General features: G+C 36.9%; 1 protein-coding gene across 4 annotated transcripts in view; it reads right to left on the bottom strand.

The window, feature by feature from the left end:
* Positions 1-24,010, bottom strand: part of STAM2 (signal transducing adaptor molecule 2) — a 61,690-nt gene that overhangs the window by 22,720 nt on the left and 14,960 nt on the right. For 3 of the 4 annotated variants that reach the window (XR_011560712.1, XM_070767856.1, XM_019972631.2), the window contains exons 2-11: positions 16,271-16,355; positions 15,145-15,220; positions 14,934-15,032; positions 13,891-14,037; positions 11,832-11,901; positions 11,040-11,226; positions 4,982-5,076; positions 2,673-2,755; positions 2,451-2,538; positions 602-656 (exon numbers count right to left, since the gene is read on the bottom strand). Coding sequence is in view for 2 of the 4 variants with exons in the window: in XM_070767856.1 (XP_070623957.1) it covers positions 602-656; positions 2,451-2,538; positions 2,673-2,755; positions 4,982-5,076; positions 11,040-11,226; positions 11,832-11,901; positions 13,891-14,037; positions 14,934-15,032; positions 15,145-15,220; positions 16,271-16,355 (985 nt within the window). In the remaining 2 variants the exon portion in view is untranslated. The remainder of the gene's footprint in view (positions 1-601; positions 657-2,450; positions 2,539-2,672; positions 2,756-4,981; positions 5,077-11,039; positions 11,227-11,831; positions 11,902-13,890; positions 14,038-14,933; positions 15,033-15,144; positions 15,221-16,270; positions 16,356-24,010) is intronic. The other variant, XR_011560714.1, reaches the window with a different exon arrangement.

Below are 24,010 nucleotides of genomic sequence, written 5' to 3'. Positions count from 1 at the left end.
TGACTTAAGATATAAAGCTCTGAGGAATAAGAGAAGGGGCAAAACTAAGTTAAAAGCTCAAAACCCTGACAGTCTGACCTTCAGGGCTGCTATCTCTAAGGAAGAGTAAGACTCGATGGGATAATGAAATCAAAAGGACAATAGAAATACAGAAATACAAGGAAGAAATATGAGAAGAGAAGGTGTGTAAATCGGATTTAGAGTAAAAAAAGAAATTTCACTGTAAAGTTTTAATACTTTTCATTATATACTACTTCAAAAAATACTACTTTGCATTATATAATAAAACAGTGCTTGCCTATGATTCCTGTTCTATTTTGTGCTCTGTTCAAATTTACTCTTCATTATTCATTATCCCTCAACTCCAGCCCAAGTACAAAAATGAAGATAGGAGTCCATCATTCTACATATAATACACTGCCATGAAAAAAGCTATTACCGAAATTAGAAGTACCATTCTATTAGTCTGTAAGGGTTTTTAGAAACAGAAACAATTTCAAAAGACTGAACAGTTCCACAAAAACTTTCTAGCTTAAAGTTCTGCCAAAACAAGTCAATGTAAGAAAACTATACTTGTCATTTCCTGCATGAAGAATCTCACCTATCAATCTCTTCAAGTTTTTCATCTATCATTGGACCCATCTGTTGGCAGATATCTGTAAACACAAAAATATTTAAAAATCTTGAAACTAAAAAACCAGTTTAAGTCAATTTCAACAATTTTTAACAACAGAGCACCAATATGTAACACCATGTAAAATATAAAGAGAATTAAGTTATGCTAGAGAAAGGACTGCAATAGACCCAACAGTAATACTATTCAGCACTAATATTAATATCATGTGACCAAGGCAAAGTAAAAATCAGAGCAGAAATCCCACCATGTTCTTCCAAAGTACTACTTTATAGACTGAAATTTGGAGTTATCTCAAAAACCTTAAAAATACTTAGAATACTATTATTAGTTACAATAAAATGAACTTGTCACAATATATAAAATAATTATATACAGATTAGATATGAAAAATTTCATTTATTTAAACCATTTCAAAATAACAGTTTTATATCTCCAAATGTAAACATTGATACAGTAGCACAATATTCTATATTCATAACCAGATTTTCTTCTATGAAAAATTTAATAACATTTATACAAGACTTCTGGGAGAAATATCAATAACCTCAGATATGCAGATGACACCACCCTCATGGCAGAAAGCAAAGAAGAACTAAAAAGCCTCTTGACGAAAATGAAAGAGAGTGAAAAAGTTGGCTTAAAACTCAACATTCAGAAAACTAAGATCATGGCATCCAGTCCAATCACATCATGGCAAATAGATGGTGAAACAATGGAAACAGTGAAAGACTATTTTGGGGAACTCCAAAATCACTTCAGATGGTGACAGCAGCCATTAAATTAAAAGATGGTTGCTCCTTGGAAGAAAAGCTATGACCAACCTAGACAGTATATTAAAAAGCAGAGACATTACTTTGCCAACAAAGGTCCATCTAGTCAAAGCTGTGGTTTTTCCAGTGGTCATGTATGGATGTGAGAGTTGGACTATAAAGAGAGCTGAGCACCAAAGAACTGATGCTTTTGAACTGTAGTGTTGGAGAAGACTCTTGAGAGTCTCTTGGACTGCAAGGAGATTTAACCAGTCCATCCAAAAGGTAATCAGTCCTGAATATTCATTGGAAGGATTGATTTTGAAGCTGCAACTCCAATACTTTGGCCATCTGATGAGAAGAACTGACTCATTTGAAAGACCCTGATGCTGGGCAAGATTGAAGGTGGGAGAAGGGGACAACAGAGGATGAGATGGTTGGATGGCATCACCGACTCGATGGACATGAGTCTGAGTAAGCTCCAGGAGTTGGTGATTGACAGGGAAGCCTGGTGTGCTGCAGTTCATGGGGTGGCAAAGAGTCAGACACAACTGAGCGACTGAACTGAACTAAAACATTTATCCCAGAGATTTTTCTCCCAATGGATTTTTTAAAAAGGCACAAAAACATCTATTTTAATTGCTTCAAATTTCTTAGAGAGTAAAAAGACACATCAGCATGTATCAAATACCCCTACATTACAAAGTAAACATAGATCATGTATAATTTTGACCTTTAAAATTCTGATACAAGAGAATTAGAAGAGGAATAAGAATTTCCAACATTTTGCTCAGTTACTTTATGATGCTATTTCTAATTCTGTCCTTTTCTGAACTGCAAATTTCATGAGTGGGCTTAAAGAAAAGTAAAGACTTCCCCAATGAACAGGATAGGAAGGTTGTAACATCTTCCAAGTCATATGTTTACTATTTTACTACACTAGTCTACCTCCTACCAAAGATTTCTAATCTCTGGAAGCAACCCAAGGCAGAAAAAATTTAAGACATTATAAATTGCTAAAACATTAAATGACATTAAGGTAATCCCTAATATTCACTTAGTACCTTCTAAGTCCAAGAGGTCTTGAGAATCTGGTTTTGAATCTGTTGGATCTATACTCTGCAGTACCTGCAGGGCTCTATCCATCTTATCCTAAAAAAGTAACAGGACACCTTACGAAGAGTTTTAATTTCAATGATTATAAAAATTTATTTTCAAGCATTCTCAAGAATAACACATTTTAAAAGTCTTGACAGTTTAACCATTAAACAAAAGAATGACTCTACCTCATCTATATAAACAGGCTCAGGCTCTGATTTCTTAATTTCCTCCTCCTCATCATCAATTATATTCAATTTGTCCACAGCTGCTATGGAAACAAAGTAAACTTTAAGTTCCCCAGTATTCACCTTGGTAGTTTAGTCATTAATTTATAAATAGCCTGTGATTATTCATAAGAAAAAAAAAAGGAAACTCTAAATAACAACATTTCATAATCAATATAATCATAACATTTTGTAATCAATATACGTTATTACATATGGTCATTGATTCATGCCACAACTATCTATTTAGCCCTTACTATATGATAAGCATTGTTCGAGGCATTGAAAATACACTAGTGAATAAAACAAACAGGAATCCTTACCCTGATATAACTTACATTCTAGTGGAACAAGTAAGCAATATTAACGGGAGCTGTCATTACAGACACCTTTCTAAAACTGAGTGTTATTGCTAAGGTGAAAATATATATACGAGAGTAGAGTATTATCTAATTAGCTAATTTCAGAGTTAAATCTATGAACTACACTCTTTCCTGCTATAAAAAATTATTTTCTACATGTAAAAAAATTTAAAAAGAGACCTGATTTCAACCTGATAATAGTTACAGTAACACAAAACAAAAACTTTTCTTAGAAAAGAGAAGGTTGAAAAATAACTTAAAAAAATATATATACATATATATAGAAAATTATTTAAATGCTCACTGGAGAACTGCCACAATGTACTATATTTTAATAAGTAAATTTGAATTAGAAACGAGTTGCCAGTCCAGGTTCGATGCACGATACTGGATACTTGGGGCTAGTGCACTGGGACGACCCAGAGGGATGGTATGGGGAGGGAGGAGGGAAGAGGGTTCAGGATGGGGAACACATGTATACCTGTGGCGGATTCATTTTGATATTTGGCAAAACTAATACAATTATGTAAAGTTTAAAAATAAAATAAAATTAAAAAAAAATTATAATCAAAAACTATATAACCAAAGAAGTTTTAAGTCCCAACAGTTATTTCAAATATTTAGTTAACTTTCAAGTATGCCCTAAGAAGCAGAGCTTAGCATAACACGAGGATTTACTGAAAATCCAGAGTATTTTTTACTTTTAAAAATAGAAGCTCAATTTCTCCAGCCTATAGTGAATTCTACGGCATTCCCTGAGCATGGTCTATCAAGCTATTAAACCTAGTGTCTCCAATGTTCATATCAACTTAAGAGTCAGAATGGAGGCAAAAGAAGTATTGAGTGGCAGAGTACTCAGTATTCATCTCTCTCAATTTTAACTGAATGCATCATTCAGAATACACAAAGATGATGCTACACACGCTGTAGAGCTTTCAATTTAAGTTCTCTAGAACGATAAAGATTAGAAGCAGTACGTTCAGCAGCTATGTCAGTACAAGTACATTCTAATGGCAGAGTACCCGACTTTAGAATCCTGGCTCTACCACCTACTAGCCAAATAACCTCAGCCTCAGTTTTCTTATCTATAAAATGGGATAGCAAAAGTACCTATTTCACAGACTTAAGAAGATTAAATGAAATAGTGCAAGCAAAGGACTTTGCACAACAGCTGATAAACGAGTGCTTAAACACCACTGAGCAATTTTATTTTTGACCCTCACCATCATTAGTATTATTACCAGTTGTTCTGCACACTCAGCACCACCACCCTACCCCCCAACTCCCTGCCTGCCTAACAAATGGACGCTTTCTTGGCATGGTTGGCAGCAGCTGTGTAGAACTGTCTGTGGCTGCAAAACTGAGGGAAGTTCAGAAGATGTGAACTAGGAACCTACTGTCTTGATTACATTACTTTGTTATTGTTCTGAGTTCCCCGGGACCAAATCAATGTAAGGAAAAATCTACAATTTAGGAGTACTCCTAACTCCTGTAATCACACTCAGCACTTGTCAATGGATCCCCCAACCTGCCTGCTTTGATACTGCGCTTCAATGATGAATAAAACATTTTTTGTACTAGACAAATGCAAATAGCCTCTTAAACCATAATTACACTGATGTAAATATTTACATGGTCAAGCATAGCTTACTTTATGCCTTATATGTACCTATGCACATTAACTCTCAAAGGATTTAAAATATAATGATAAGGAAATAACTCTAATTTGGAATTGACCTGGGATAAGTTAACCCCTTAATTTGGGAAGAAGTAGGTTAAACTGTATTATCCATGAATAAATTATTGAAAATAAGAATTAAATGCCAATCTACTTTATATTTCAAACCAAATCATAAAATTCAAACAGAAAACTTCAATAGATTTAACCTTTCCATAGATTTAACTTACCTGCCTCTGATTCTATGTTTAAATTACATGTTACAAAATTAGATGGGAAGAGTCCAATTCCTCTGTGATTTTCTCCTTTCCACCAATTAGCATCACTGAAAATACAGTACAAAAATGCCATTTGTTACTCTATATTTCATTAGTGTCAAGAGTAATTAAAATAAAAATTAAATTTAGTCTACTTTGAAAATACTAGTTCAAATCCCACTATATTTAAAAGTAGTTCTTCTTAAACTTGTGTGTTAGTTGCTCAGTCATGTCCTACTCTTTGTGGCCCCATGGACTATAGCCCTTCAGGCTCCTCTGTCCATGGAATTCTCCAGGCAAGAGTACTAGAGTGGGTAGCCATGACTTCTCCAGAGGATCTTCCCAACCTAGGGAAAGAACCTGGGTCTCCTGCATTGCAGGCAGATTCTTTACCATCTGAGCCACCAGGGAAGTAAACTTAATAAGAGATATAAAAAAGTACAAATAAAATAAACATCTATATTCTCATACTTAAATTCAGAACCTATCAACAACTGGTCATATTTGATTCTGTACTTTAAAAAAAACAAAACAAAACATTACAGATAACACTGAAGTTTCCTTTATCAACACCTCCAAATCCCAAACTCACATCCATCCTTCATACCACCACCAAGTTGATACGTCACCTCCCTTCAGATATATTTGTTATTCATTCACTATATCTATAAACTCTATATTTATCTATAGAGCTTACAGATATAGATATATATAGATATGTATAGCCAACTCTATAGATATTAAGTTGGTACAAAAGTCATTGCAGTTTTGCATTGTTGAACTTTGCCATTTGATATTGGAGTGTTCTTAAATAAATATGGTTATGTTATACACCATTTTAATGCACATTTCTTGCTTTATATTTTTTGCTAATGACTTATTACTTGTTTATATTTATTTTAGACTAGGGAAATGATGTTAGACAAAAAAGCAAATTGGAGTGGTTTTCTTATTTGAGTTCAAAAGTAAAGCAGCAAGGACAACTCACAACATCAACAACACATTTGGCCCAGGAACTGCTAATGAATGGACAGTGCAGTGGTTCAAGTGGTTCAAGTTCTGCAAAGGAGACAAGAGCTTTGAAGAGGAGGAGCATAGTGGCCAGCCATCGGAAGGTAACAACATCATCAAAGCTGATCCTCTTACAACCACTAGAAGTCACCAAAGAACTCAACGTCGATCGTGCTATGGTCAGTCATTTGGCATTTGAAGCCAATTGGAAAGGTGAAAAACCTCGGTAAGTGGGTGCCTCATGAGCCGACCACAAATCAAATAAATCGTCATTATGAAGTATCATCTTCTCTTATTCTACGCCACAACAACAAACCATTTCTTGATCACATCGTGACATGCAATGAAAAGTAGATTTTATAAGACCACTGGTGACGACTAGCTCAGTGGTTGGACTGCTAAGAAGGTCCAAAGCACTTCCCAAAGCCAGACTTGCACCAAGAAAGGTCACAGTCACTGTTTGGTAGTCTGCTGCCACTGTGATCCACTACAGCTTTCTGAACCCTGGTGAAACCACTGATCTGAGAAGTATGCTAAGCAAATCGATGAGATGCACTGAAAACTGCAATGTTTACAGCCATCTTTGGTCAACAGAAAGGGCCCAAATCTTCTCCACGACAATGCCTGACCACATGTTGCACAACTAATGCTTCAGAAGTTGAACAAATTAGGCTACAAAATTTTACCTCATTCGCCATATTCACCTGACCTCTCACCAACTGACTACTTCTTTGAGCATCTCAACAACTTTTTGCAGGGAAAATGATTCCACAAACCAGCCTGAGGCAGAAAATGCTTTCCAAGAGTCAAATCCCGAAGAACGGATTTTTTTTTTTTAATTTTTTGAAACCACTTTCTTAAAGTTTTTACATACAAAGAGCTGTACCTATTTACCGTACAACTTGATGGATTTGCAAATTAGTATGCATCTGAACATCATCACCACAGGTTATACAATAAATATATCCATTACCTCCTAAAACTTTCTCCACCCATCTCTATTTATTAATTTTTGGTGATAACACAATGTAAGATCTCCCTTCACAGCAAATTTTAAGTGCACAGTACAGACCATAATCCTAGACACAATGCTGTAGAGTAGAACCCTTTAGGATTGATCTGGAGCACAGATTTTTATACTACAGGAATAAGTAAACTTATTTCTTGTTGGCAAAAATGTGTTGATTGAAAAGGTTCCTATTTTGATTAATGAAGATATGTTTGAGCTTAGTTATAATGATTTAAAATTGATGGTCCAAAACCACAATTACGTTCACGCCAACCTAACATAAATGTTCATCATTATATATCTTTTAAATTTTATAGGTTAATTCTTTCAGATTTTATTAATCCCTTTTAAAGATCCATCACACAGATATGGCATATCTGATGTACTCATCCTCATGCAGGCAGACATTTAGGTTATTTCCAGTCTTTTCTCTCACCCTTATAAAGGCTGGGGTAATAATCATTCTAGATTTTAGGGCACACATGCAACAATTCTCTAGGCATGTGCACAGAGACAGGCTTGCTGGGCCACAGAACCTAAGCATTTTCCATTTCACTAATGCTGTCAAATGTTCCCTGAAGTGGCTGTGGCAATTCACCAACCTCCTTTCCCTCAGCAGCATGTGAGAATGTCATTTTTGCTCCCAGGGGTTAACTGTCCAGGCAGCACTTGGATTGCACAGGAGAAATCATCTCTTACTGCTGTGCCCATTTGCACTTCTGAGCATCCAGACTGGCTCTTCCCTAGACTGCTTGTTCATATCTTCTGTCCATTTTTCTTTTTCCACTGGGTCATTCGTCTCTTTTCATGAATATGTAGGAGTTCTGTACATATCTGAAGAGCATTTGTTTGTCTGTATTATGCAAATACCTTGAATTCCTCAATCTATTCTCCTTTATATTTGCCTAATAGTTTCACATTTTCCTTTATAGCACTCTTCCACACTCAGGTCTTTATTTGGAATGAAATTTTATGTACTGTGTGAAGCTGAATCAAATTTTATTTATACTGCATAGAAAGTCAATTCATCCCAGCAAAATCTATTTAATAGTACCTCATTTTTCCTACTGATTTATGATAGTCTATCTTTCAAACAGCAAGCTGCTATCTGTTCATAAGCTTATTTCTGGATTCCATCCTGTTGCCATAGACTATATTTATTATAACCTCTTAATATGCCTTGATCATGACAGGAAAAGTACCTTCTCTGTGTTATTGTAGACCTTCATATTTCCATATTAATGTCAAAATAAAAATGTTTCCAAGTTCTCTGGAAAAAAGTCTTATTGAGCTGTTAATGACAGAATGAACTGTTTATGTATTAATATTAGAAAAAGTAATCTTTACAATATTAAGGTTTCTTCAGCATAAATGACATCTCACTCCATTTATATTTATTGATATATTAATATATATATTATTTTATATCTTTCAAAGGATTTATAATTTTTTTCCATGAAGTCCTTAAGTGTCTTTGTTAGGTTTATTTATTCCTGCTGCTGCTAAGTCACGTCAGTCGTGTCCGACTCTTTGCGACCCAGAGACGGCAGCCTACCAGGCTCCGCCATCCCTGGGATTCTCCAAGCAAGAATATGAGTGGGTTGCCATTTCCTTCTCCAGTGCATGAAAGTGAAAAGTGAAAGTGAAGTCGCTCAGTCGTGTCCGACTCAGCGACCCCAGGAACTGAAGCCTACCAGGCTCCTCCATCCATGGGATTTTCCAGGCAAAAGTACTGGAGTGGGCTGCCATTGCCTTCTCCTATTTATTTCTAGATCCTTTATAATATTTGGGAGCACTAAGAATGACATTTTTTGGTATACTCTGTTAATAAGGAATCTGCACCTGTCTATCAGCTGAGTATTTCTTAAACTGAAGTCTGAGAATGATATATTTTCAAGGGACTTCAAGTTCTATATGTGAAGTTTTAAATTTTGTACTTTTAATTTCAACAGAATATAAAAACAATGGATATAGTCATATTCTGGATCATCCAGATGACCTCTTTTTTAATGCAAGACGGCCATTTAACTTTAGTACCCAAGTGTGCATTTGTGTTTAAAATCTTGCCAGTAATAACCAATCTCCTAGAATGATAACATTTTACTTATGTGTGTTGATGAGCACATCTATGGCAGTTTTAAGATTGGGGTTTCCTAACATCAAAATGTGGAGAAGGAAATGGCAACCCACTCCAGTGTTCTTGCCTGGAGAATCCCAGGGACGGGGGAGCCTGGTGGGCTGCCGTCTATGGGGTCGCACAGAGTCGGACACGACTGAAGTGACTTAGCAGCAGCAGCAACATCAAAATGACATTTAATCAACCTACATATTCCATCATATTCATGTTGAATTCTCTTAGTAGTTTACAACAGAAAAAAACATTCTCTTTTGCAAGGATAAGCCTTAACTGAAAATAGTTTCATATGAGTCTAAGTTATTTAATGGATTTGTGCTTTAACTAGACATCAACGAAAAGACACATGGCTTCACAATGACGTAACCCTTTACATACTGCAAGCCTGCAGACCATACAGATAACATAATGCCACATGAACATCAAATGACATCAAGGGATATGGTATGTATGCAGGAGTCACGACAACCACATAAGAAACAATCAGAAGAAAATTGAGTTATCAGAGCAGTGAGCAGAACAGACTTGCTGAAGAAAATGAGGAAGCAGCTGTGCCACTGATCGGTACTGTTATTTACCTTGTGAGCAGTAACTTACACTGGAAAATTTTCTCCTTACATAAAAATAATGCTCATTTTGTAGTTTTTCTTATATTTATTTTATAAATGTCCTTCATTTTATGCTTGTATAAAAGTATCAGAAGTGTAAACTTAAGTTCTTCTATAAACATTTTACACCCAGAAGCCTGACATTTCAGACTGTCAGCATTCAGACCCCATATTAACCCTTCACCTTCACATCTATTTATTCTCCTTCAGGGATCATGTGCTCTGGTCCACATGATTATTTAAAAAAGAAAAACAAAAAAAGACTCTTAAAGAAAAAAAAAATGATTATTTTCTAAGTAAACATAATGTTATCTTGACTGTGTAAGAGACCTTCATTTTCCTGTTCTGTAAGATCAAAGTTCACCCAAAGTGAACCTACTGGATAATCCTTTTTTCCTAGAGGTGTGTACCAGGTGTGACTCCGCTTTTTTCTGGACCCCAACATTACCTTTTATGGCATTCACAATCTCCATACCACATATTTACTTGTAAAGTAATCTTAACTCCCTTCCTTTATTCTAGGTTTTATGAAGAAAAGAACTATTTCCTCATTCTTTATTATAAATAAACACAGCATATTCATATAGTATTTTCCCAATAAATATTTACTGCAGCAAAGTAAAACCATTTTGGGTTTCTACCCATTTAAAAATACACTAACGTATCCTTACTAAGTTATTTATAATGGATACCAAATACATTTGCAATCTGTTAGTAACGAGTTGTTAGGTCTCACTCTTGCTAAATTTCATCAATTTCTTTTAAAAGCAAACTAAAGTAGAATTAGTCTCAGTAAAGACAAATCTATTCTTTATTACAAGTATAAGTGATAGAGAAATTGTGAGGGAGAGGCAGTAGCAGATTAACAACTGGGGAGGAGCTGAGCATAGTTTTTAGCTGAGCTGATCAAAGGTATTACAGCTATATCTCTTCCTAAAGTTGTTTTTTTTTGCCAGTAATTTTGGTATATACAATTCTCAATGTAAATACATCCAAATGACTGAATATTTCTGCGTCTCAATTGTGATAATAAACAATATTATTCAATACATTTTTAACCCAAGATACAAAGAACACTTTATTACCAAATTTAATGAAAGAATAAGAAACTCAAACTACCCTAACTAATTTTAGAAAGAAATAATTAAGGCAGAAAAGGTTCTAGTATGATTTAAATACACCAAAGTCAAAAGCTGAATATTCAGCATTCTAAATTAAGGATATGATACTGAATAACTTCAAAATATTCCAGAAACATTTAAAACATACCTGTCATCCAAAACAATAATAATTTCACCGTGTTTAAAAGTGAGTTCATTGTCCTCAACGGCTTCAAAATCATATAAAGCTCTCACTTTCCTTGCAACTTTATTATTTGACTGAATTTCTGCAGATGGATATAAGGATTTTGTTTCTGTGTGCTGCTGCTTCTGCTCTTGCAATGATAATTCAATAGCTAGTTTGAAAAATTAAAATGCAAAAAACAAGACAGACAGTATTAACTCTGATTTTTTAAGAGTTTAAAAAGAAATATTACATAATATACTATTTAATAAGAATAAATCAAGTGAATGTTATTTGTCCAGTTAAATACTAAACAATTAGCTTTTGTAGGGTGGGGGTGGGGGCAAAAGGGGACAGGGCAGACAACTATGACATTTTTGAAAATAAAGTTTTTGCTCATTCCTTAATATCACAGTCTGTCATATACAGCAGCTATTATTTTTACAGCAAACAGATTGTGACATTATAATATGGGTAGCTTTCCATATAGAACAAGTCATGAACATATTTCTGTGCTTGACTCATAACTTTGGCATTAAAGAAAAGGTGAAATGTAATCTCTTCAAAGGTAGGACACTAAAAACCATTACTTGCAAGGATTATGAATTCAATTAACCTTATATCATGTCAGTTGTTTCTCTTACATTTTCAGACTCCACTGATTTTTAGATTTGAGGTAAAATACTATAAGTAAACTCAGTTTTATTTTAATTTTTATTCCAATAAATCATTCTGCAAAGATCAGCAATACTAAACTACATGTGCTTGATTCTTTACCTTTAGCTATATCTTCATCTTCTTTGTTTTTGTTCGATGATGTACCGTTTTTGGCAGCAGCTGAGACAGTCTGTAATGTATAAGTAAAATGAACACAACTACCTTTTCAAAGAAAACACAAGCTCTATAATTACTTGCACATGCTAATTAAAAAAACAACTAATGTAACTAATGAGTTTGACTTAAAAGTGAAGGTCTTTATGATAATTTTAAGTAGTTGTTTTCAAATACTAAAACAGAACATCAGAATTTTCAAGAAAACATGAAAAAAATCACAAAGGGCATGAACTGGTTTACATTTTGTATCAATCTTAGTATCTGACACAGAACCTGGCATAAAGAAAAGTACTTAAATATACATCTTTCCTGACTGCACTTCCTGATCTCGGTGGTCCAAAGCCTCTAATTCAGTGAGAGGTGATACGCTGCACAGAAGTACCAAGAAGCCAGGATAAAGAAGAAGAGCAGAGGCGGGACGCAAACAACAGGGGCAGCTCCTGTTAACCCCCTTCACTACTCATTGTGTTTGAATGGTGGTGACTCTTCAGACATAGCAGAGGACTAAGGAAAGTCATGCTTAAACTTAAGGGCATGGAAGACAGAGATGTCCAGGGTTCCGAACCATCAACCAGTTTTTTCCGAATCATCAACACAGATTTTTGAGAATGACTTGCAGAAAGGACAGAGCAAGGAAAAGCTGGCTTTTTATTACTTTTAAGACTTTTACTTTTAAATGTATTTTTAATTGGAGGATAACTGCTTTACAATGTTGTGTTAGCTTCTGCTGTTTATGACAATGTGAATCAGCTATAAGTATACATATATCCTCTCCCTCTTAAGCCTCCTTCCTACCCCATCCCCCATCCCACCCATCTGCGTCATCACAGAGCACTGAAGCTGAGCTCCCTGTGCTACATACAGCTGCTTCCTGCCAGCTACTTATGTTACACATAATAGTACATATATGTCAATGTTACTCTCTCAATTTGTACCACCCTGTGTTGCCCCACTGTGCCCACCAGTCCATTCTCCATGTCTGCAACTCTATTCCTGCCCTTCACATACGTTCATCAGTACCATTTTTCTCGATTCCATTTATATGGGCTAATACATGACACTTGTTTTTCTCTTTCTGATTTATTTCACTCTCTGTAACAGGTTCTAGCTCATCCACCTCACTACATTCTACTTTGAACCCATAGATCTGATCAACTGAAAAGGTTCTTTTTGTGTCTTCAGTCTATGGTCTAAAATTGAAAAAATACACAGTTCTCTTAGTTTCTTTGCCTAGCCCATATCCTGAGAAAACAAGAGACACTGAGAGCAGAACCCAAGATACAGTGTTTTTCCCCCACAGACACAAAATACACCACAGACTCTGGGAATCATTATCCCTGCCTCCACCCCGGTCCTGCAAACGCTGTCCCTGTGTCCTCAAATAAACTTCTAGCCTTACAGGCCAACACATTTTATACGTAAACTACAGCATACTCCAGGCATGTTCCCTCTTCAGCAGACAGGCCTCGAGCTTTCTCAAGTCCATGAAATGATTCATGTCATTCCTCCCTTGACAACCTCTTTACTCCCCTTACATACTGAATTACATTCCAGCCTAAAAATTCTACTCTTCAACTTCTTCACCATCCCAGTCTACAGTTACCTCTTCTTGGCATCTAACTTTTGCACCCCTCATCCATCTTTGTCACTTATAATCAGTTATTTTTCACATATATAAAGCTACCCTTTCAAAAAAAAAAAAATAAAGCTACCCTTTCAATTGACTATAAATACCTTGAACATAAGGGCTCTCTCACACATCTATGCCTTTTGCATGACTCTAGATTCAGAGTCACATTAAACAGATTATTTATGGATGACTCACTTCTCAAAGTTCTCATGTGTAGAATTCACTCGACAATTACAGGCACCACACTAGACAAACTCATATAGAGTGGAGGTGAGTAATGACTAAGATAGACCTTGCCAGCTTTGAAATAAGGTATATACCTTCAACATACTATAGTATAGGGTCATCCATGAGTCTGAATGAATCTCTTACCTGAGAACCTGATGGAGGAAAAGTAATTCCTTCTTCTTTCATAGATTTAATAGTTGCAGATATTAGACTAAACTGAGGGTCCTTCTGAAATTCTTCTGACCATTCTACCATTAAAGATTTCAGTTTTTCACATACTTTAGGATGAGCCTTTTAAAGTAAAGGCAAAGAATAAAATAGTTAAAATAAGCACTTGAATTATTTAACAAAGAGAATTACCACCAAAATTCTCTAGTTTTATGAATATCCACAAAAGTCCAGCAAATCTTAGTTTAGACGAGCACTTGATAAATACCTATTTTAATATATACTTGTCTCTTGGAAAATTACCTATTTTGAACATTAATGTTTATGTCTTATACAATGACAATGAATCTGTCATATTCATAGATTATTTCATGTTTTCCTAATATTCTCAATATTAGATTAAACTTTTTATATCAACTAAAGTAAAATTCTGAGATTTCTGTCACTAATAGCATGAACATAGTGAATCAGAGTTTCTATTACAAATAAACCAATAACAACCCCATCACAAAGGCCCTCTCCACCCTGTTCTCTAAAACAAAGGCCTCCTTTGTTCACCATCTCTAATGGGAATCAGGACAGAATGATGGTTAGTTTGGATGCTGGTATCACAGACACTTACATCTGAACTTTAGCTATGCCACTTATTAGCTGCATAATCTTAGACAAGTTACTCTTAAGTCTTAGTTTCTCCATCTATAAAATAAGAATTACCTGGGAATCTAACTTCCAAGAGTTGCTAAGAGCATTAAACAAGATAGCATACATAAAATGCTTAAAGCAGTGGCTGCTAACCCTCAATAAAGATCAGCTTTATCACTTATATATATGCTTTAGGGAGGAAAACAGTTTTTGGTGTTACAAATGCAAACAACAAATTTTAGAACAGAAAGTTTGTTTTGTTTCAAATTTATCTAAAAGGATTTCACTTACAACTCTACTAATGCTATAACACAGTTAAAATAACACAGCATATGTATTTTTTAATGACTCAAACTTCTTTTCTTTTTAAAATTTACCTTATTTTTTATCACAGCACGTACTTCTGTTGCAAAATCACGGGAACACACTTCTAAATGAAATATCTTTCCACAGTTTGCCACACAAGCCCCAAGAAGCTATTAATTAAAATAAAAATCAATATACAAATGTTGAGATGTAATTTTACTTAACTTACTGAAACAAACACATTTAAAATTTGGGCCAAATAATAACATGACTTTCACTTACAGTTAATGCCTGCAGAGCAACATGAGGAACTTTATGATTTACCCTTTTCATTATGGCTTTTAGGCAATCTTTTGCTCTAAAAAAATGAAGAAAGTTAAGTATTCAGAATTTCAATTCAAGCATTAAATACATAAGGTATTCTACAACCAAGTAACTTTAAAAGCTATTTGGTCATACAATACCTTATATGTACACCTGCAAACTTTACTTCATTAAGGGAATAAATCTATCAAATGATCTTACACCTTTTGCTCATAGACTTGTAGAGGGGAAAAAATGCTATTGCAAAGGTTGTGTATCCCAAAATCAAAAATCAAATCATTTCAAAAAGGTCAGTCATGACAAGAGAACAGTATCATAAAAATTATCTTTACATTTAAGATAGCTTTCAGACAGCAAATTCTTATCTTGTGGGGAAAAAAACTAGCAAGATACATAGTCTCATATGATTTAAGTATAACCATGCATGAATAAACTTCAAAAAGCTGGAACATTAAAACAAATGCTTTCATCAGTCTTCTAAACCTCTAATGTATAATCAGGTTAATGGCCCCATTCCATCCTCAAAGCACTATTATTTATATTCACTTTTTCATCATGATTTATTGCATTTATCTATTCATTACTGAAAGATCTTTTCAATATATTATATATTGTTATATTTATCTACTTCATTAATAACATGTCTAAGTCACAGGAGAATGCCCTAAATAATTAAGTCTATTCATTGTTAACATCTGTCCCTATTGAATCAAGGCATTATATATATATATATTTTTTTTTTTTTTGAGCTGTACCTTGAGTCTTCTGGGATTAGTTCCCTGACCAGGGATTGAACCTGGACCCCCAGCAGTGAAAGCACAGTGTCCTAAGCACTGGACCACCAGGGAATTCCCTGTATCAAGGCTTTAATTATACATTTCAATATTTCAAGTTTTCAGTTAATTCTTTTCTGTTTGTTCTTTCAGAATAAGATTAACCACATAAATTCAGCCAGTAGCATGTCTTTACTTTTACTCCCAAAAGGAAACAGTAAAAATCCCATTTCCTTCCAGAATTATATCAGGAAAAGAGATACAGATTATTAAGCTCCTAGACATTCACTGGGCATGACTGGCCATCTTACCCGTTAGGAGTGCTTCCAACTTTGTCACATATGTCCATAATAAGACTCCAATCTTCTGTAGTGTTGTACTCATTTGTAGCCTTTTCTATAAGAGATAAACATACAAAAAATTAGGATGTCTTACATGCCAGGAAAGACATAAAAGTATCCAGAGAAAAGAAACCAATTACACACAAGGGAACTCCTATAAGACCATTAGCTGATATTTTGGCAGAAACTCTGCAGACCAGAAGAATATGGCGTAATATTTTCAAAGTGATGAAAGGAGAAAAAGCTACAAACAAGAATACTCCACCCACCTGAAAAAAACAAAAACAAACACTCTACCCAGCAAAGATATCACTCAGATTTGAAGGAGATAGAGTTTCATAAACAAGCAAAAGCTAAAAGAGTTTAGCATCATTAATACATGAACCGTGAACTTTCAGATGTTCAAGCTGGTTTTAAAAGGGCAGAGGAACCAGAGATCCAATTGCCAACATCTGCTGGATCATTGAAAAAGCAAGCGAGTACCAGAAAAACATCTATTTCTGCTTTATTGACCATGCCAAAGCCTTGGACTGTGTGGATCACAAGAAACTGGGGAAAATTCTGCAAGAGATGGGAATATCAGACCACCTGACCTGCCTCTTGAGAAATCTGTATGCAGGTCAAGAAGCAACAGTTAGAACTGGACATGGAACAACAGACTGCTTCCAAATAGGAAAAGGAGTACATCAAGGCTGTACATTCTCACCCTTATTTAACTTATATGCAGAGTACATCATGAGAAACGCTGGACAGGATGAAGCACAAGGTGGAATCAAGATTGCCGGGAGAAATATCAATAACTTCAGATATGCAGATGACACCACCCTCATGGCAGAAAGCAAAGAACTAAAGAGCTTCTTGATGAAGTGAAAGAGGAGAGTGAAAAAGTTGGCTTAAAGCTCAACATTCAGAAAACGAAGATCATGGTGTTCGGTCCCATCACTTCATGGGAAATAGATGGGGAAACAGTGGCAGACTTTTATTTTTGGGGCCTCCAAAATCACTGCAGATGGTGACTTCAGTCATGAAATTAAAAGATGCTTGTTCCTTGGAAGGAAAGTTAAGGCCAACTTATTAAAAAGCAGAGACATTCAGATCAGATCAGATCAGATCAGTCGCTCAGTCATGTCCGACTCTTTGCGACCCCATGAATCGCAGCACACCAGGCCTCCCTGTCCATCACCAACTCCCGGAGTTCACTCAGACTCACGTCCATCGAGTCAGTGATGCCATCCAGCCATCTCATCCTCTGTCGTCCCATTCTCCTCTTGCCCCCAATCCCTCCCAGCGTCAGAATCTTTTCCAATGAGTCAACTCTTAGCATGAGGTGGCCAAAGTACTGGAGTTTCAGCTTTAGCATCATTCCTTCCAAAGAAATCCCAGGGCTGATCTCCTTCAGAATGGACTGGTTGGATCTCCTTGCAGTCCAAGGGACTCTCAAGAGTCTTCTCCAACACCACAGTTCAAAAGCATCAATTCTTCAGCACTCAGCCTTCTTCCCAGTCCAACTCTCATATCCATACATGACCACAGAAAAAACCACAGCCTTGACTAGATGAACCTTTGTTGGCAAAGTAATGTCTCTGCTTTTGAATATGCTATCTAGGTTGGTCATAACTTTCCTTCCAAGGAGTAAGCGTCTTTTAATTTCATGGCTGCAGTCACCATCTGCAGTGATTTTGGAGTGCAGAAAAATAAAGTCTGACTCTGTTTCCCCATCTATTTCCCATGAAGTGATGGGGCCGGATGCCATGATCTTAGTTTTCTGAATGTTGAGCTTTAAGCCAACTTTTTCACTCTCCACTTTCACTTTCATCAAGAGGCTTTTTAGTTCCTCTTCACTTTCTGCCATAAGGGTGGTGTCATCTGCATATCTGAGGTTATTGATATTTCTCCCAGCAATCTCGATTCCAGCTTATGTTTCTTCCAGTCCAGCAGAGACATTACTTTGCCCATAAAGGTCCATCTAGTCAAGGCTATGGTTTTTCCAGTAGCCATGTATGGATGTGAGTTGGACTGTAAAGAGAGCTGAGTGCTGAAGAACTGATGCTTTTGAACTGTGGTGTTGGAGAAGACTCTTGAGAGTCCGTTGGACTGCAAGGAGATTCAACCAGTCCATCCTAAAGGAGATCAGTCCTCGGTGTTCATTGGAAGGACTAGTGTTGAAGCTGAAACTCCAATACTTTGGCCACCTGATTCAAAGAGCTGACTCATTTGAAAAGACCCTGATGCTGGGAAAGATTGAGGGCAGGCGGAGAAGGGGACGACAAAGGATGAGATGGTTGGATGGCATCACCAACTCAATGGACATGAGTTTGGGTAGACTCTGGGACTTGGTGATGGATAGGGAGGCCTGGCGTGCTGCAGTCCATGGGGTCGCAAAGAGTCGGACACGACTGAGTGACTGAACTGAACTGAAACTGTCTTTACGAGAAATGTTAAAGCTTTAAGCAGCAAACATCAAAACTAGAAATACAAACATTTTGAAATGAAAAATCTCACTGGCAAAGGCAAATGTACAGTGAAGATAGTAGATTAAGTACTTACAAAGGTAGTAGGAAGGTTAAAAGACAAAAGAAGTAAATTCATCTATATCCAGAAGAGTAGTTAAGGGATACAAAAAACTGAAAACTTGTAAATTTAAGGATAAAGGCAATTATTCTGATGATGAAATGTTAAGTTAGAGATTTTAGTAATATATTTTTGCCTATTATAAGTTGTAGACTCAAGCATCAAGCTCTACAGGTAGAAACTTATCACTCAAGTCTAGCTTCTTCCCTGGTAGAAAGATGACTAGTTCTTTTACAGGGAAAGTCAGGCCAGGCTGTATTTTTCAGAGGTTGAAAATGTTTAACTATTTCTCAAACATATCTAATAATCCCAGTTAATTCAAAAGTACAGACAGAAAAAAAAAAGGAGGGGGGGCGGAAATCTCCTAGTTCTACGAACCTCTTGGAAAACTATGATGCATATTTACCCAGACCTTTTTCTAGCATGTATATGGGGGAAAATATGTATAAAACTAAATAAAAGAGAGCATCCAAAAACTGATAACCACTTCCCTGCCAAAGTTATGAACAAGAAACAAAACAAAAAATAAAATATCACTGTCATTCCTAATAGAAGCTTTAGGTATGTTGGACAAATGGGCTTGGTAGCAGTGAGCCCCAGAGATGGACGTGTTAGCAAAAGACAGAGCAGACCTCTCCCTGCAGGGTTGAGCACCTGCACAATTATTCCAAGAAGAAATCGATTCATGGCTGTAAAAAGACCAGACAGCTCTTACATTGACAACAGGCACCAGGAGGGTCAATTACTCTCAAATTTACAATCAGATAAGTCATTATACCAAAGACATAAGAGATGTGGGTTTGATCCCTAGGTCGGGAAGATCTAGGCAGGTATGGTATCCCACTCCAGTATTCTTGCCTGGAGAATCCCATGGACAGAGGAATCCGGTAAGCTATAATCTATAGGGTCGCATGACTGAAGTGACTCAGCATGCACGTGTATTCAAGTCATTATACCAGGGATGGAGTAAATAACGAAGTGGAGGCAGACTTGGGTGAAACTAACAGAACTCCCTGCTCAGGAAGGAGACCTCAGGGGTAGAGAAAAAGTACTTTTCAACAATGTGATCATCCTAAATATATTACTTCCTAAGGTGCCTTTCCACTTAACATAATCATCTCTTCATGTTCATAAATACATGTCTATACCATATAGTAAAGGCTATGGTCTTCCCAGTAGTCATGTATGGATGTGAGAGTTGGACCATAAAGAAAGTTGAGCACTGAAGAATTGATGCTTTCCGAACTGTAGTGCTGGAAAAGACTCTTGAGAGTCCCTTGGACTGCAAGGAGATCAAACCAGTCATCCTAAAGGAAATCAACCCTGAATATTCATTGGAAGGACTGATGTTTAAACTCCAACACTTTGGCCACCAGATGCAAAGAGCCAACTCATTTGAAAAGACTCGGATGCTGGGAAAGACTGAAGGCAGAAGGAAAAGAGGATGACAGAGGATGAGATGGTTGGATGGCATCATGGATTCAAAGGACATGAATTTGGGCAAACTCCAGGAGATGGTGAGGGACAGAGAAGCTTGATGTGCTGTAGTCCAGGGGGTTGCAAAGAGTCAGACGCAACTTGGCAACTGAACAACCACCACCAACGTTTTTAATAGCTGCATGATGCACCACTACATACAGCGTGGCCACAAAGTGCCTATATAAGCTAGCGAGAAGTCATCAGTGAACTGTAAATTTAAATCCATCAAGTACTCAGCCTCTCTTCTTTATTACACTTACTGGAATCACTCATATTGATGTCCCACATAGAATAAATAGCAAAATAATTAAAAGAGATCAGAACTGTGTGCAGAGAAGTTTCTGCAGATGTGTCACAGCATTAACACTTAACCCCATCATCTCTCTCTGCCACCACTCTTCTCCCTCCACCCAACCCTCAGAAAGAATGTAGACTCCAAGTGGCAGGAAGTTTTTGCTTTGTTTTGTTCACTATTATTACTTAAAATAAATAAAACAGTATCCAGTGCACACAGCGGGTGCTAAGTAATTATTTGTTGAATGAATGAATGAATGGTGCTGGTTGCTCCTTCATACCCTATAACCCTGGTACAATGACTCTAAAGGGGGAAACAACAGCAGAGCTTCTGAGTAAATGAACTCTAATAGCCTTAAGAAGCTCCATGTGGCCCCAGTGAAGTCTGTGCAAGCTTCTGGACCATTAAGAGCCTCATAGCTGAGCAATACAAGGAGCTCCACAGAATCAAGCTTCAATAGCAACACCAAGTGGCAACAAAAGGCAACAGCACCAGGGAGCTTTAAAGGGAGGTTCCCTTCTCCGCTTGTTTACTAAAGAGGAATGACAATACCAATACCTCTAGGAGTCCATCTAAAAACACAGCCAGGGTGAATGGGGAAAGGAATGCCTCCAGAAGGAGGCAAAGGATTCTAGTACAGTGATATATATTTATCTTGAGTCTGAAGAGCAAATCACATATATTACAACTTGCCAGCTTCATGCTCAAATTTTCTCTCTGCCTATAATGGATGGGGTTTTGTTCTTGCTGTACAGATAGGTTATTTTTTTTTTTTTTAATGTCATTTGGCAGTGTTAGAACTACCTGAGATTAAATATTCCCCCAATATATTTTTCTTTATATATAAATATATATATTATTTATCTTTTACAGGTAAATTCTTAGTCTTTCTGGAATTTCATCTGGCACATGGGGTGAAGTGGGGATCTAAGAATCTATCCTTTCTTCTTTGATCTGAGAAGCCAGCACCATCAATTACCAAATTTTGTCAGCATACATGTATATCAGTACCAATACACTCAACATCCACTCACGCCCCGCTCCTCCACAACTGATTTTTAGATCATCCAATAACCTACCTATTCCTGCTAGAACTCAATTTTTAATGACTGTTTTTTCACTTCTGGCTATGTGATACATAATTGTGTGTGAAGCCTCTTTGATATCCCCTCAAAACCCTTCCAACAATTTCAAAAATATCTCAACAGAATTTTTTTTACTTGATCTTTTATAGAAAATGGAAAAATCCTAATTTAAATACTCTATCCAGCATAGTTTACTTTCTACAAATATAGGACTCACAATTACCCTTTTTAAAAAGTATAAAATCTAAAGACTTTATAATGGCCTGCCAAAAAGTATTTCATTTTTCAAGTGAAGGAAATAACAGTTAAATTATGCACTTAAAAGTATTTTAAACTCCAGGAAAAAATCTTAAATATTATAATTAAGGAACCATTCTTTTATAGCATGTCACCATGCCCAGTGTTGGGGCCCTATCTCACATTATCCTATGTCAAATACATAGAGCGGGGGAGAGTTAAAAGAGCCCTCCTGGGGCCTAAATTCTAAATTTCCAGGGTTTGGTGGGTATAAGTCATAACATTCCATCACCAGATTATGATTGTATATGGAGAGCTTCAAATACACTGTGAAATACTTCAGAAAGATTCTAAGAATATCATAAAGAATCAGTCCATCAATACCTATAAGGAACAAAAGACTCACCCTCTACACAGCCCATAATGTTCAACACACAGCATTAAAAAGGATTCAAGTCTAACCTGTAAAACTTTTAAGAAAATAGGTTCCATCAGTAATAAAAAAAAAAAAATTATATAAAACAAGCATGCCTCAAAGAGATCTTTAAAGCTCTTCCTACTATGTTTGAAAATAAAAACTCACGACTGGTCTGCTTTCAACCATGGCAGAACATCTGGTACCAGACTTGCTACTCTATTGAAAACAAGCATGTTATTAGTCACTCTGTCCAACTCTCTGCAACCAGGGAGACTGTAGTCCACTAGGCTCCTCTGTCCACGGGATTCTCCAGGCAAGAAGACTGGAGTGGGTTGCCATTCCCTTCTCTAGGGGATCTTCCCGAACCAGGGGTGGAACCTGGTCTCTTGCATTGCAGGTAGATTTTTTACCATCTGAGCCACCATGGGGCTGAAAACAAGAATAAAACAGGCCAAAATATATGAGGCAACTGTGGTCAGGAAGTGAACAACAAGCAGTGCACATCTGAGGTTTCTGAAAGAAGGGAAATATGAAGTAAGCCTCACCATGGCCCTAGTGTTCTACTTGGGCATACTTTCTTGTCCCAACACAAGTAGTGAAAGCCGCTCAGTCGTGTCTGACTCTTTTCGACCCCATGGACTATACATGGAATTCTCTAGGTCAGAATACTGGAGTGGGTAGTCTTTCTCTTCTCCAGGGGATCTTCCCAACCCAGGGATTAAACCCAGGTCTCCCGCATTGCATGTGGCTTCTTTACCAGCCAAGCCACAAGGGAAACCCAAGAATACTGGAGTGGGTATTCTTCTCCAGCAGATCTTCCTGACCCAGGAATCGAACCAGGGTCTCCTGCATTGCAGGTGGATTCTTTACCAACTGAGCTATCAGGGAAGCCCAAAACACAAGTAGAAACAGCCCAAATAAGGCACCTAGGAGACAGAGGCCAGATTTCTGAGCATAGGGATTTAATCGTGGGTCCTTGTTGGTCAAGGGCTATGCTGTATACACCCACACTCCCACACACTCTGGGTGAGGTTCTATGAGGTCTAGCACAGATCACCTGCTATTAGACTGGAAGGCTGCACAATGCAAGGAGTGTTTACAAGTTCCTACCTGCTATGGACTGAGTGTCTGTGTCCCCACAAAATTCATACCATGAAGTACCCAGCACTGCTGGAGCTGGAGACCAGACTCTAAAGAAGTAATTAAGGTGAAATAAGGTCATAAGGTTGAAGCCCTGACCCAAGAGGATTAGTGTCCTCAAAAGAAGAGACACCAGAGAGCTCCCTGTCTTTTCTCACATGCACAAAAATGAGGTCAGGTGAGGACACAGTGAGAAGACAACCATCTGCAACCCCAGGGGCGAGCCCTCATTAGACACCAACCCTGCTGGGAGCTTGATTTTGGACTTCCAGTCACCAGAAATGTGAGAAGACAGATTTCTGTTGCTTAGCTACGTGGTCTACGTTATTTGGCTATGGCAGCCCAAGCAGATTAGTACCCCAGCCAACTAGAGTAGAGAGGACCATATTTTAGGCTATCAATTGAAACCTCCAAAACGCTATCACACCTTAGGAGTAAAGGCATCCTAGAATATAGTAATATCAAAACAGACCTATCTCACAAAG

Source organism: Bos indicus, chromosome 2 (assembly GCF_029378745.1).
Source record: "Bos indicus isolate NIAB-ARS_2022 breed Sahiwal x Tharparkar chromosome 2, NIAB-ARS_B.indTharparkar_mat_pri_1.0, whole genome shotgun sequence".
Taxonomy (NCBI): Eukaryota; Metazoa; Chordata; class Mammalia; order Artiodactyla; family Bovidae; genus Bos; species Bos indicus.
This window is presented reverse-complemented; position numbering and strand designations above follow the sequence as displayed.